This window comes from Mirounga leonina, unplaced genomic scaffold, assembly GCF_011800145.1.
Source record: "Mirounga leonina isolate KUSES-001 unplaced genomic scaffold, KU_Mleo_1.0 Mir_173, whole genome shotgun sequence".
Taxonomy (NCBI): Eukaryota; Metazoa; Chordata; class Mammalia; order Carnivora; family Phocidae; genus Mirounga; species Mirounga leonina.
In genome coordinates, this window is record NW_023270447.1 from 16,459,319 (window position 1) to 16,475,186 (window position 15,868).

At 46.8% G+C, this 15,868-nt stretch overlaps 1 protein-coding gene across 3 annotated transcripts in view; it reads left to right on the top strand.

The window, feature by feature from the left end:
* Positions 1 to 15,868, top strand: part of BCAR3 (BCAR3 adaptor protein, NSP family member) — a 130,414-nt gene that overhangs the window by 15,321 nt on the left and 99,225 nt on the right. For 2 of the 3 annotated variants that reach the window (XM_035018002.1, XM_035018005.1), the window contains exons 1-2: positions 4,832 to 5,002; positions 12,679 to 13,009. In XM_035018002.1, coding sequence (XP_034873893.1) covers positions 12,693 to 13,009 — 317 coding nt within the window. In that variant the 5' untranslated portion in view covers positions 4,832 to 5,002; positions 12,679 to 12,692. Of the gene's footprint in view, positions 1 to 4,831; positions 5,003 to 12,678; positions 13,010 to 15,868 lie in introns of those variants that run through there. The other variant, XM_035018003.1, reaches the window with a different exon arrangement.

The window sequence follows — 15,868 nt, forward strand, 5'->3', positions numbered from 1 at the left end:
AGGGAGCCTGATGTGGGACTCCATCCCAGGACCCTGGGATCATGACCTGAGCGGAAGGCAGACGCTTAACCGATTGAGCCACCCAGGTGCCCCTCTAAGTGACATTTTTAATGGTAAAAATAATACATGTTTCCTGGGAAAGAAAAACCTGAAAAGGAGAGCTTTGTAAATGTGGAAATTCAAATAATCTGGAATTCCATAATTATCCAGAGATATTTTGGTGTATTCTCTTTCAGTTGTTAAATTGAGAAGCTTATTCATGCAAAGCTGGTCATTAAATTAAGAAAGTAACTGGGGAAGACGTGTCCAGGGTTTGGTGATGAGGCAAGTCCCAAAACGGGTAGTTCAAATGTAGACCATCAGGTCGAGGCGTAGCTTGTATAGAGAATGAGCCTCTGTATTCAAGAACTGCATCTCTTTTTTTGCTCACTCACTCATGCGGTAAGTATTTAAGGGTCTTTCCAGCCATGGACCTCCTACAGTGACTTCTCTAGCCAATCTAACTGAGTTGGCAGCCATCACACAGACCTTTTGGAAGCTGAGTTGACTTCCCTACTGACCTACAAATGGATAGAAAAGCGGGAGTAGAAATTCCAAAAGGGAAAAATAAATGGCCACTGAACATGAAAAGATGAGCAGCCTCACTTATTATAAGAGAAATGCAAATTAAAATTGCACTAAAATTCACATTTTACTTAGAAGGTTGACAAAAATTTACAAGTTTAATATAGATCTTCTGCTCAGCATGCGGGGAAAATAGACATTTTCTTATATTGCTGGGAGGTATAAATTGGCACAGTCCCAATGGAAGGCAATTTGGCATCATTTATTGAAATTACAAAAGCATATACCCTTTGACTCAGGAATTTTACCCCTGGAAATTTATTTTATGGGTATACTTGGACACACCAATGGCATATATACAAGATTATTCATTGCAGTATTGTTTGTAATAGGAAAGGATTGGAAATAACTTAAATGTCCATGAGTAGGGCACTTATGGAATAAATTATAGCACATCTCTTCAAAGGAGTACAATGCACTACTATGAGAAAATCTCCAAGATACACTGTCAAGTGGAAAAAAAAAGCAAAGTGTAGAACTGTGGGTATAGTATGTTACTTCCTGTGTAGGGGCTGGGGATAACACACATACACTTAAAGAAACTCTGCTAAGGCATACATGATGTTAATAGCAGTTTTGACTATGGTGGGAGGGGGACTGGGCAGATGGGAGACAGAGTCGGGAAGGGCACTTTTCATTGTATACCACTATATTTCTCGATATTACCTAATCAGAAAATTATGGTTGACCCTTGAGCAATGCAAGGTTTAGGGGCACTGACAGTGCAGTTGAAAATTTAGTTTATGTAATTTTTTACTTTCCAAAAACTTAGCTACTAATAACCTCTGGTTGACCAGAAGCCTTACCTTACACAGACAGTTAACACATATTTTGTATGTTACATGTATTATATACTGTATTGTTACAATAAAGTAAGTCAGAGAAAATAAAATGTTACTGAGAAAATCCTGAGGAAGAGAACATACACTTACAGTACTGTCCTCTATCAAAAAAAAAAAAAAAGTCCTCATATAAGTGGACCTGCGCAGTTCAAACCCATGTTGCTCAAGGGTCAACTGTATATTAAAAATACTACTACCCATCCATTAATGAATTGAGCACCTACTATGAGCTAGGTACTGGGGATACAAGTGTGAAAGTAGTTGTGTGGTGGAAAGACCACTAGACTTGAAGTTAAAACACCTGATTCAAATTCTGACTCTGCCTCTCACTATGGATGAGGCACATAGTAGGCATGCAACAAATATTTGTTGAATGGATTTATGGTTGACATTACTTAACCTTTCCGAGTCTGTTTTCCCCCATATAAATGGGGCTAAAGATGCATCCTATCTCGCAGGGGTGTTGTGAACACATAGAATGTGTCAGGAGTTAGAGTATAGTTAATGATAACTACTATATGCCAGGCACTTTCACATTTGTTATTTCCTTGACTCCTCACATGCATTCACTCACTCACTCACTCATGAGGAAATGGAGGGACTGAGAGAAACAGTGACTTACCCAAGGCCTCTCTACATGTGAGTTGTCTAGTCTTTCTTTATTGCTACCTCCCTATCATGCTCCACAAAGTAGAAATTTTAGGGGCGCCTGGGTGGCTCAGTCGTTAAGCGTCTGCCTTTGGCTCAGGTCATGATCCCAGGGTCCTGGGATCGAGCCCTGCATTGGGCTCTTTGCTTGGCAGGAAGCCTGCTTCTCCCTCTCCCACTCCCCCTGCTTGTGTTCCTGCTCTCACTATCTCTCTCTCTGTCAAATAAATAAATAAAATATTAAAAAAAAAGTAGAAACTTTACATATAGTAGGTGCTTAGGGAATTTTGAAAATCAAGAAAATCCAATATAGGTTTTATCACTGTTTTCAGTGACACTTCAGAGCAGAAGAAAGTAAGTGTATTTCTGATAATTCAGTTGAGATACATACCAGCTGGTCTGACATTCACTGCACTAAACATTTCAGGAAAATTCAACAAAAATAAAAAGTGTGTGCTTCTCATGAGGTAGGGAAGATCAAAACCAACCCACAAAAACACCTATGAGGAAAATGTAGAAACTCATTCTTAAAGATGTTGTACTTAGAATCTTACAGACTTGCCAATAATTCTTTCTTAAAGGGATGAAAATGACATAACATATACCCAACATAGGGGTGCCTGGGTGGCTCAGTCGGTTAAGCTTTCAATTCTTGATTTCAGCTCAGGTCATGACCTCAGGGTGGTGAGATTGAGCCCCAGGTTTGTCCTGGGCATGGAGCATGCTTGAGTTTCTCTCTCCTCCCTTTGCCCCTACCCCCTCTAAAAAAAATACCCAACATGGCACAATTTTTAAAACATTTTTATTGGAGTAGAACATGCGAGGAAGCAATGCACAAACCAATTAGTTTTTATAAAATGAAGGACAGGTAATTTTTATAAAATAGACATATCTATATAACCAGCACCTGGATCAAGAAACAGAATATTACCAGCATCTGGAGCCCCCTCTGGGCTCCCTTTCCACCACTACCCAACCCAACCCTCAAGATAACCCACTCAAGATAACCACTATCCCTCAAGATAACCCAACCCTCAAGATAACCACTATCTTTACCTTTAACAACATAGATATGTTTTGACTGTTTTTGGAATTCACATAAATGGAAGTATGTAGTATGTATCCTTTTGTGTTCAGCTTCTTTCACTAACATCCTATTTGTGAGAGTCATGGTCTTGTTGGGTATAGAAGTAGTTGTTATTACTGTATATTATTACCCAGAGCCTATATCTCTCCCACTGAAGGACATTTCGGTGGTTTCTTTGGGGCTGTTATAAAGAGACATGCTATAAACGTTTTTGAACATGTCTTTGGTGAATATGTACACACATCTCTGTTGAGTAGAAAAGATACCTAGGGATGGAATTGCTGGGTCATAGGCTACATGTTAATTTAGCCAAACAGGTCTGTAAAGTGTTGTTCGAAGTTCTCCAATTTTATCCATTCTGGTGGGTGTAAAGTGAGACATTGCAACTTCAGTTTTCATTTCTGGGATGATTAGTAATTAAGAAACTTTTCATATGTTTCTCGTTTTGTTTTGAAAAATGCCTGTTTATCCCCTTTTGAGAAATGCTGTTCAAATATTCTCCCCATTTTCAGTCAGATATTCTGCCCTTTTCTTGCTGGTCTGTAAGCATTCTTTATAGATCCTGTGTACAAGTCCTTTATTGGATACATCTGTTGCAATGATCTTTTCTCCCTTTGTGGCTTGACTTTTCACTAGGTGTCTTCTGAGGAATAGTTCTTAATTTTAATGTTGTCCAACGATCAGTTTTTTCCTTTATAGTTAGTACTGTATGTGTTTAAGGAGTCTTTGCCTACCTCGAGGTGGTGAAGATGTTTTTTTGATTTTTACTTCGACTAGTTTTATTGTTTTCTCTTTCACATTTAGATTTAAAAATCCATCTGGAATTGACTATTTTTGACATGGTATGAGGTTGAGGTCAAGATTCTTCCTTTTCCTGCCTGTGGGTATCAGTTGATCCAGCATCACTTCCTGAAAAGACATACCGTCTTCTCTCAATGCCTCAGGGTAGCATCTCTGACATAAATTGGGACCATTTAATGTAGATCAGCTTCTGGACTCTCTATTCTATTGGTCAGTTTGTCTATTCTTGTTGCCAATTACTAGGTCTGTAGCTTTATAATGGGTCTTGATACCTGATAGTGTGAGACCTCCAGTTGGCTCCATTTTTTACCCCACTAAATCCTACCTAGTACTGAAATGCCAATTCCACTTCCCACTTTGCTTTCAGTTTGTCCAGGTGGCTGTGACTGACTTGCCTGTTCCATGGTTTGGTTATTTGTGGTTACCTGGATCTTTGTCTCATCAAGCCCTTTAAACTGCAAGCCAGCCAGGTGTCTGCAGACAGCAAAGCCGATCTGCTGGATTGTTACCTAACGCGGGGAAGGGGGAGGAGTGGAATAGGTAGGGTTGTCCCTCAGGAGGGGTACAGCGAGCAAGCGGCCAATCTGCACTTCAAGGCTGGTGTTTTGGGGAGATACGAGGAGAACCAAACTCTAGAACCCAGCAGAGGAGGGCAAGGCAGGTCACGCCATGTAAACGTCGCGGGGGGTTCCGCGAGGCCGCGCGAATCGGCTCGCCGGGGTGGGGCCGCGGCGCCGCAAATCACCAGTTGAGGGCTGGAGCGCGCGCCGCGGGCTCAGAGCCGCGCCTGTAGCCGCCGGGGCGGGAGCCGCCGGAGCCGCGGGAGCCGCCGGAGCCGCCCGGCGCACGGGTGAGCCGCGCTCACGGGGCTTCTCTGCGGGCGCGCCCCGCCGACCATGAGCGGCCCGTGCCCCCGGAGCAGCCGCGGCCTGAGGGGCCGCCGAGCGGCGCCTCTGAACCCCTAGCCAGAGAACCCGGGCACCGAGCGCCGCGCGGGGAGGTGAGTGTCTGCCGCGCGTCCCGCGGGGGTGCTGCTCGTCCCGGGGCGCCTCGGCCTCCCCCCTCCTCTGGGAGGACGGGCTGGGAAGTTTGTTGGAGAAAGTTAGGGTAGGGGGAAAGTTGAGCCAGCGCTCCCCCTGCCCCCAGCAGAGTTGGCGTTTAGGGGCGGGAGTGGCTGGAGTGCGGACGCCGCTTGTGCCCTCGGGGCCCTCGGAACTGGCTGATACCCTCCAGACGTGGCCCGCGGCGGGAGCCGCTCAGCGTCCAGCGGGGAGCATCTCTGCTCCTTGTTCTCGAGCGACATCTTCCTGGGCGCTGGTCTCTCCCGACCCCCACCCCCACCCCCACCCCCCGCGCGTCCCGGCTGCTCCGCCCACCGCCCTTGCTCGGCTCGTCGCGTCCTTCTTTGCGGGGGCCGGGGGGCGCGGGGGCCTAGGGGCTCCGCTGGAAGCCCGGGGCTTGGAGGAGGCGAGTTTCTCCACTAATCTCTTGGAAACTTTGCAAAGAAAGCGAAGCAGCCTGCCCAGTAACTGTTGACAACATCCCCCTCCCTCTCTGCCTTTGTTGAGAAAGAATGAATAGTTGGTTGTGTCGCTCCCTCTGCGTCGGGGAGGGGAGGGGAGGGGAGGGGAGGTGAAGAGAGGCACGGTGGACGCGACTGGAGGACGTTCGATCTCAGCCCCTCTTTCCCTAGCGGCAGCGGCTGCCACCACTTTAAAAGTTTGATCAGGTGTAGACGCTTGTCTGGGAGCGGTCGAGGGGGCTCCGAAGCAGCTGGGCAACACGGTGGTTCGTGGCTGGGGTGGAAAACTCTGATTTTGGTGTTAACTGCCTTGAAGAAAGGTGCGAAGGGGCAAGAGCGTTTGCCTAACCTCGCCTGTGCTTTCGCCCAAAGCCATTGGCTGGGATAGAGAGTGGAGCCAAGCGTTCAGAGATTTCTTTTAAACCTTGACTCTTATCTCCCAAGGCTACACAGATCTGTCCAAGGAAAATACATCGGCGGAGGGAAGGTCAGTTTGAGAGCGGGTAATCTCCCTGCAGGTTGCCAAGGACAGAGGCAGGAGGAAGGAGAGGCCTCGGTGCTGGGAGAGGGGGTTCAGCAGAGCATCCGTGCTTAGTGGAGAAGCCACAGGCCAAGCGGTTGTATGGGGGTGTGCAGGGGAGTGTATGGAGTATAATGTAAAAGGCTTGCCATGCCAGGGGCTCCCTCACCTTCTGACTCCAGCTTTCTCTAAACCTGCTGAGAAGTCTGGCATTTCCAGATGACTAACCAAGATTTCAATCTCCTATTCATATAGAAAGGACTACTTGTCAAATGAATGCTAAGCTTAAGAACTTTATCATGTAAATTCTATGCTGTGTTGCTTGAAATACAATCCATGGAAGAATTATTCATACTTCAATCACTTGGCTAGACTTCATAAATTTACTTCGAAATTAGGGATACTCTTAATTTCTACACTGAAGAAAAACTTCATTCTAAGTGCATAAGCCAAGTTTTAATGTGTGGCGGTTCCTCTTCTCTTCCTGTCTGACTCTGCAGAGAGGTTATAAAACTACATATCCAAATGAAAAATTCTCTGTTGGGGTCATAATTGGTCAGCTGAGGCAGTTACATTTCCAGAGTTTCAAATAAGACAGAAAGTTTTTAATGCCCACATTAGGTGACCATCTGTAAGTTTAACTTGGAAATAGCTCATTTTAGAAATAAACTGGAAAAATCCAAACAAGTGGCCTGCCTGTCTCTGCCTTGACTCGCACGTGCTCATGCGTTTCTTGGGGACACCTGTGCAGAGCGAGTGGGTTGGGCCGCTCTTAACGAGCACTTCGAAGCACAGCACGTGAGCAGGACCAGGAAGGTAGCACAGAGGTTGGGAGTTTGTCAGGCTCACTCTTGTCCCTATTGAGATTTCAGCTCTTTGACCATTCACAAAGGTCTCATATCTTCATGTCAAGATACAGAATCTTTGACCTTTGTATATATTCCAAGGTCTGGCATTAGACTGAATCAGGACACTGTGTCTGTTTACCTGCATGGTGGAGAGAGGTGACGTCAGGTGGCCAAAGTCTCACCTGGGCTTTTCTTTTAAAGACTGCATACAGGCTCTCTCAGTGTGCCTCTATGTGTCCGTGGCTCTGAGTTAAAACATTCACCTCCCCATCCTTCCTGGCTGCAGTCTTTCCCAGAAGCAGTGACTTCTTTTGTGAGCTTTGTACTAGGGATACGATGACAAGCAAGACAGACCTGGTCCCTGACCTGCTGGGAGGAGACCTGCTATTTATTGAGTGCTTGCCGTATGTCAAGGGCTTTCCGTACACAGTCGCATTTACTTTTCAGGGCAACCCCACAAAAGAGGTATTTTTAAATCCTTTTTTACAAATGAGAAACTGTCAGAGAGGTTGAGTAACTTGTTCCAGGCCACACAGCTAGGAAGTAAATGGCAGAGTAGGAATTTGACCCTGTGAATGTCTTACTTCAAAGCCTAGGTTCTGAATCATACCATGTTTGATTAAAAAAAAAAAAAAATCACATAGTACATAAGAAGTACGTAATGGCTAGGAACATTGAGACAGAAGCATCTCCAAGTAGAGAAAACCTGGGAGCCAGGAAGTAGAGATTTGGGGTTAGTCTTCACCATGCTTTTCCAACTACATATACCCACTTCATGACCTTCGATTTGCCCAGTCCCCTGCCTGGAACTCCGTTCCCATCTTCTCTTGACTGGTTCTCTTTTTTCAGGAACCTTTTCAGAGAAGCCCTCCCACACCACCCTAATCTAAACTAGCTCTCTGTCCCAACCAGTATGTTCTATCATTTCATCCTGGTTTGTTGTTCTTTAGGACACTGACGCTGGGATATTATCTGGTTTGTTTTCTTGTCTGTGGGTTGACTGGAACCACCCCCCAAACTCTCCCCTACCATCCTACCCCATCACAACTTAGGCTCCATGAGAGCAGGACCTTGTCAAGTTTATTATGTCCTCATCCCCGGTACATTGTAAGCCCTCAGACAATATATATTGAGTGAATGAGCATTTACTTCCTTTCTCTGGGTTTGATTCTCTGAGATCCTACCTACATATAACACTCTGAGATTCTGCCTTGTGGAGTAAAATGTGGTTAAGTGGCTTTGCTCTCAAAAATGAAAGGTACTTGGCGCACCTGGGTGGCTCAGTCGGTTAAGTGTCTGCCTTTGGCTCAGTTCGTGACCCTGGGTCCTGGGACCGAGCCCTGGAGCCCCAAGTTGGGCTCCTTGCTCCTTGGGGAGTCTGCTTCTCCCTTTCCCCACCCCCCACTCGTGCTCTCCCTCTCTCTCAAATAAATAAAATCTTCAAAAGAAAATGAAAGATACTTACCTTGAACCTAGATTCCAGCTACACACCATGTACTTCTATCCCTTGGATTTGCCTTAGGTTTCTAGAGTCTGGAAAAAATAAAAGCAAATAAAGCTCAAGTAGGAAATACAGGGACTACCCTGTAGTAAGGTTGTAAATGAGTTTCTTCCACCTATGGTTCCCCTTCTACCCCATGCCCCACTTTCAGCTATATTTTTTAGGAGTTCTGTCTCTGATCTGCACCCACCTCTGCCACTCTTAGGCTGATTCAAGCTTGACATAGGGCCCAGGTTGAGCCAGTCTTCCAAGTGAGTACACATAGGGCAAGCCTGGATTTTAATGGGGGAAGAGTCCCAATTTAGGGGCAGTGGGTTGTAGAGGGGAGCCCGACTTACATATTTCCAATTTGTCTGCAGCTGAGACTTCTCTGGAGGTTTCAGCTTGAATAATCTTCTCCCTCCAGTTATTAAACTCTGCTTCACATCATTCAGCTCAGCATCGCATCCGCAGGGAAGCCTTTTCTGGCCACTAGCTGGGTCTAGACCCTGGGCCCCACTCTGTGTGCTCCAGTAGCACTGGGAATCACCAGCACATGGTCTGTCTGCTTCCACCACAGAGTAGTAACCTCGTGAGTACTGTTGTTTGACACTGTCCCCAATACCAGTCACAGTGCCCCACCATGTAGGAGGCCTTACATATATGTGTGGTGAAGAGAAGAATGAATTGATGCTTCTATTTACTGCCCCCTCCTCATTGTCATTCTGTTCTGTTCCTCGGGTAGCCAAATCTGAGTGTAAGTTGCTCGGGACCAAAGAGACTTGCTTAGCCGGTGGTCCTCATCCCTGGCTCCACTTTGGACAGTACTGGTGGCTTTCAGAAGATCAAAGCCAGGGTTGTACCCACGAAGGTTCTGGTTTCGCTGGGTGTTGGCATTTTATTTATTGAGAAAGAGAGAGCAAGCGAGCATAAGCAGGGGGAGGAGTAGAGAGACAAGCCGACTCCAGGCTGAGCGCGGAGCCAGATGCCGGGCTCGATCCCACAACCCTGAGATCATGACCCGAGCCGAAATCAAGAGTCAGACGCTTAACTGACTGAGCCACCCAGGCGCCCCAGGTGCCAGGATTTTAAAAGCTTCCCAGAGGATTCTTACATGCAACCAGCTTGAGGACTGCCCTCCCCCCCGCCCCCGCCTTCAGGTGCAGCCATGGTGAGAGAGAGCAGGGATATAATTCATGGATATTGTATGGTTCCTGACAGTTTAAGAGGTACCTTCACATCTGTTATCACAGCTGATAATAACAAGCTAAGGGATCTACTCTCTGGTTTAAATATTCCCTTTATGTTGATGATTCTTAAAAATCTACATCCTGTCCTGGCTCCTTAGTGAACATACCAGTATCTTACCTCCTAGACTGAACTGCCCCATTGGCTCCTCACGCTCCCCAGCTCAGTGGCCAGCTTGTCAGCCCCCCTCCCCCAGGAGTCCTCTTCTTTACCACTCAGCATGTTACAGCATCCTACTGTCCTCCCGTGGGTGTGGCCTTGAGTTCCTCCTTTTTCCCTCTGTCCCTCCTTTGCCTGGCCACTGCCCGAGGACAGAGTTTGAAATCCTTCCTCGCTGGCTTGTGACCAACAGCTTGACTGGCCTGCCTGCCTCCCTTCTTTCCAGAAGCACCAGAGTTACCTACCTGGGCACAGACTGGCTTCTATCGCTCCCTTCCAGATCTTCCCTAGCACCTACAGTCCAGTCCAGACCCCTCGACACAGTTTTAAGACTTCATGATACAGTCCTAAGCTGGGCTTCTGGGAAATGCTTTCTTGACGTCTCCATGCGAGCCACACAGCCCAGCTTGTAGTTCGTGAGCCCTTGGAGGCACCTCCTTGCCTCTGTGCATCTGCCATGCTAGCATCCTCTCAGAAGGCTTTTCCGTACAATTCTCGAACTTTCAAAATCCCTCCAAAATGCTTCGTCTCCAGCATCGCCCTCTCTGAGATCCTCCTCAAGTCATTTTGTTCAAAGTAATTATTCTTCCCTCCAGCATGTGAAGGGTCCCTATTGATGAGTCGTAGGATAGAGTTCCTAGTCAGGGATTGGGGCTTATACGGCATTGATTCTCTGAGTATCTTATATGGAGGAAGTATTTAAATATTTGTTGAATCGAAAGTAGGAAGGGCAGGTGTTAACCCTCAACTCAGAGAATAAACTGAGGTATGGGAAACTTGCTGAAGGGCATTCTTGAGCACTTTGGCCCAATCTTGAAATCGAGATCTTGGATAAGCAGAGAGGAAACCTGTGGCCAGAAACATGGGAGCTGGGGCAGTCTTTACCCCATCATAATAACCTGGAAATAGTTGATCAACACTATGGCCCTTTGCATAGAAGGAGGTTCTGTGGGCTGCCCTGGGCCTCCCCAGCAGGTTCTTTGGAATGATCTAGGCCTCTCTCTGAAGAGGGTGCTGACAGTTTGGACAGGCAAGCATTCACAGCTGTGGGGGGGAGAGGGTGTGTGTGTGTGTGTGTGTGTGTGTGTGTGTGTGCGTGCGTGCGCAGGGTAAGGGAATCCTAGTCGGCTTACATCACTGGTGGTCAGGCGGGGAGGGCCAGGGAGCTTGGATTTCTTTTTAGATAATGATGACTAACATTGAGTAAGTGCTGACCGTGTGCCCGGTACTGGCCAGACCCGGGAGCGGCCCACACGGCGACTCACAGTCTTATTGTTCCGCGCCCTCCGTGAGCCAGGCCTTCTGTGTGGTCACAGATGTGGAGCAGACAGGCCCCAGAATGACCAGGTTTGGGAAAGAACTGAGGACAGCTTTAGGATTATATACCTTGAGTGAAGGATTTCCTTCCCTCCAGCCCCCAGCGCTTGTGTGTTTCTGTCTGTTGCAGGTGAAGCGACGGATTGTGGATGTTTTTGTTGTCTGTTGTTTCCCTTGCGCTACCTTTATCTCGGATCTGCATGCTACCCGTGAGCTTCTGGAGCAGTGTTCTTGCTTGTCTTCAAGCGGTGTCCCAAGGCCCCAGTTCCTTTGTGGAACTGACTCTGCAGGGGTACTATTAAGTGATGATTTTCACTCCGAGCCGTCGTCTTTGCAGTGGAAAGAGTGGCCTGTGGGGAATGGGGGCTGCGGGGCTTTGGAACAGACTGCAGAGCAAAGGAATGTTCTGCTCCCCAATCTCGGGGAGGCCAGTGCATCAGGCAGGCGGAGTTGTGCTGCTGTGTTGTCCAGACCAGTCTGGTGCCCTGGCGGGTGAGACAGATTCTGGATCCTTAATGTCTCCAGGGACTAGTTCTAATTTTTATTCAGGCGTGTGTTTCTTCTCTACACGTTGGCCTTAAAAACGACTTACATAATTTGGCTTAGGTCAAAACCATAGTTTGTTTATTGGAGGGAGGTGAGTGGGTGCTGTCTCTTGCTCGGGGCGAACGTTTCTACTAGTGATCATAACTGGGCATAGTTGTTGGGTCTGCTTTTGCATACGACCTAGTACACATTTTCCTTTTCTTTCCATGCTCTCCCCTCTACCCCCTTTTTGTCTTATTTCTCTTCCTTCCCACTCTTCCCTGACTACACAGGCACCACGCGTGTTGCTTAACCCTGCTGGTGGCAGGCGGGTTCCCGACCCCTCTGGGGGACAGTGTACGTGGATCCCTCACCCCAGTGGCTTTCCTCTGCAGCTGAGTCCACTGATGTATGGAGGAGTGACCTACCTCCTCACCCCTGACCCTGGCCCGTCTTCGTTAATTAGAGTACATTGATTTATTTGTAAGCACCAGGTCTTTGCCGGAAAAATTCTGCCCCGTTGCCCTGGGTAGCACAACTGAGGGGTTGATCTGGCACTGGAGGCCTTCTAGCAGCTGAGGAATTCCAGTAATCTCCACCTGTTCTTATCACGTACACGGTGGTGGAAAGACATGAGCTAATTAACATTTATACTGTGTTCTCTAATGCACTTATATCGAAACCTTGAGTACTTCCTCAATAGTCTTTTTTGTTAGTCATGCTTTTCCATCAGTTTCAGTGCATCTGCCATGCTAGCATCCTCTGAAATAATAAAATGGTTCATGTGCCTCTGGAGTCTCTGAAACATGGTTGCCCTTTTCCATCCGGGGATTTGTTGCTAACCCAGGAGAATTCCTCTGTAGGATCAAAAAAGGGACATGAATAAACTTCCCGTTTGTATTAAATTTCACCAGTGATGCCATGCACTGTTTGTCTGTTAATGCTCCACGAACATGTTCTTTTGTTAAACTGTACATTTCCATTTCCTTTTGTGAGTAGGAAGTCAGTTCTTATGATGGTCTAAGATTCATGCCTTTGCTCTTTCTTTTCCCCTTAGAGGAGTTGAGAATCATGGCTGCGGGAAAATTTGTGAGCCTTCCCAGAAACATGCCGGTGAATCACCAGTTCCCTCTAGCCTCGTCCATGGACCTTCTGAGCAGCAAGTCCCCTCCGGCTGAGCATCACACAGACGCCTATCAAGACGTGTCTATACATGGTACCCTCCCACGGAAGAAAAAAGGCCCTCCTCCCATCAGGTCCTGTGATAACTTCAGTCACATGGGGACTCTGCCCCATTCCAAGTCCCCACGGCAGAACTCCCCTCTGACCCCGGCCATCATCCAGGAGCACCCCCTGCAAGACTGGAAAGGGGAAACCTTCACCTTCAGGTAACTTCTTTATTTATTTATTGTTATTTATTTATTCATTTATTTTTTAGAGACCCTGCGGGGAGGGGATGGGGTGGGTGCAGAGGGAGAGCGAGAATCCTAAGCAGGCTTCACACCCAGCGTGGAGTCCAGTGTGGGGCTCCATCTCACGACCCTGAGATCATGACCTGAGCCGAAATCAAGAGTCAGACACTCAACAGACTGAGCCACCCAGGTGCCCCTTCAGGTAACTTCTTTAATTCCACAAGTGAAAATGACTTGGCTTAAAGGGCTTTTTAAAAAAGCCTTTCTGGGGGTGCCTGGGTGGCTCAGTCATTGAGTGTCTGCCTTTGGCTCAGGTCAGGATCCCAGGGTCCTGGGATCGAGCCCTGCATCGGGCTCCCTGCTCCGAGGGAAGCCTGCTTCTCCCTCTCCCACTCCCCCTGCTTGTGTTCCCTCTCTAGCTGTCTCTCTCTGTCAAATAAATAAATAAAATCTTAAAAAAAAAAAAAAGCCTTTCTGTTAGGGAATATGTCAGCTGTACAGAGTAGAGCAAATAGTTTGACTCCCAAAGACCCACCACCCCACTTCAGCCACTCTGGGCCTGGGCCAGTCCCAGTCCCGTGTTGTCTGTACTCCCGCCCACTTTCCTTCCTCTGCAATTATTTTGAAGTAAATTTCAGCCCCTGTTTTCTCTGTAAATATTTTGGTATGTGTCTTTCAAAGATAAGTACTCTTATTTTTAAAAAATATAACATAAAAAACTGTAACACCTAAAAACTTTAACCATTTCTTAGTATCTAGTATTTGAGAGTATTTTTACAGCCAACTTCCCATAATATCACTAAGTCCCTCAAAAGGAAGCACAAGGGCATTTTTTTTTATTATTATTATAACATCAGATTCTGAACTATGTCCACCCAATTCTGTAGAGATGCCAAGATGGCTATAAATTAGGAGCTGCTTCTCCAACATGCTGAAGTAAAATTTGGTATGGCTACATCATCGGGTCAGCTTCAGAATACTTTAGAACAAGGATTGATTCCTCCTACCCACAAGGGATCTGGGTAAATAAGCCTTATGGTTATAAAAGCTTCTTGTCCGGGTTTGTATTGGGCCTGGCTGTGACTAGTTTCTGCTTGTTAGAGCTGGTTTAGAAACTGACTTCCCTTTCCTGCTGGGGAAGATCAGCAATCTGTGATGTTATCTGGCCAAGAAGGGGCTGGTTCCTTCTGTTGTATCTCCTGGTGTCTCTTTTTGTCCAACCCTGCAGCAAAGAAAGCCACTTGGATGCTAGCTCATTTCTTTGTTCAATATCTATATATTGAGCACCTACACTGATTTTGTAAACACCGGTGCTTCACCAAGAAAATTCTGCCCAGTCCCTCTTAGTATCTGAACTAAGGGTTGGCCCGACCTTCAAGATGTTCTGGCAACCAAATCGTTCCAGCAATCTGCTCTTGCCCTTTTATAGGATGAGGAAGTATGTGAACTAACAGAATAGCAATGGGGCATCTGACATGGTGTCTTCCCAGAGCTAATATTCTAGTGAAGGGCCCAGGTAATGAACAAGTTAATTGCAGATTATATTAAGTGCTATAGAGGAAATTTTGACAGACTGAAGGTTTATTAGGCTTGTATCTTTTTTATAACGTGCACAGGTCTCTGAGGAGATGATATTTGAGCTAAGACCTGCATAATGAGAGAAGGCAGCCATGGGAAGAACCAGAGGAAGGTTGTTCAAGGCATAGGGAGAGCAGTGCAAAGCACTGGGGTTGGGAACAAGTCTGGCGTGTTTGAAAAAACCCCAAACGAAGCTGGTGTGGCCTGTGGCTGCAGTGTCGCAAGTTGAGAGGCGGACAGTACAGATGTTGGGAGAGAGCTAGGAGGGTAGGAGGTCAGAATTCGTTTTAGGTGCATAATTGTAGTCGTACAAGAAGAAAATAAGTGGAGGCCCACATATTCTCTGTAGAAAGCATCGGAGAGCCCTGAAATGTTTCTGACATCAGCTCAGAAGGTTCCCCAGGGTGTCCTGGGTGTTAGAAAGCCCTGCACCTGCTCTGCAAAGTGTAGGTGGGTGACCCCCCAGCGTGGAGAGCTCGCAGCCAGCCTGCTGGGGGCCCAGGTCAGTGTGGAGGTGCATACCTGTGCACAGTATTGTTCATATTGAGTTACTGGCATTAAACAGGTAGGGATGAGAAGGGGCACGGTCATCATTCCCTCTTGTGAAGGTCAAGAGGCAGCAAAGAGAAAGAGCTTCTGGACAGCCAAAAACAAGCACTCATTCCAGGCTGCGCAAGGTGGAGTCAGAGCCAGTGATTCCGTGACTTACTGTAGCCACTTTTTATTTAGTAAGTTAAGCTCTGTAATGAGCTACGAGTCTACTATGTGCCCTATGGAGGTGATGCATAAACCCATTCCTTGAAGTTCTAAGGTCCTGGCTGGGTGCCAGCTCTCATGAAGGGGAAGCTCTGGGGAGCCGGGGCTGGCAATGGAGTCACCCTTTCAATCTTGAGGAAGCTCTTGATAAACACCCAAGATCCAAGCCGTCAACCTGCCAGGAGTTCAAAGCTTTTTGATTTGAAAATGACTTGATCAGAGGTCAGATCTCTGCAGAAGATCTTATCAGGAGGTGGGCGCAAGTCCTGAGTTTGAAGTCCAGGCTGTGGAAGATTTAACAAGCACCACTGGATTACGTTTGTTTATCATTCAGAACTACATTCATCCAAATTTACAACTTTTTCCCTTAACTTAAAATATCTCATTGTTAAAGGCGAATACAGGAAGTAACAAACGCATATCCTTCAGGATTATGCTGAGTGAGAAGGTCATGTCAAAGGATCCTAAAATCCCATTCTGCTCCCTGGTCTTATTAATAGG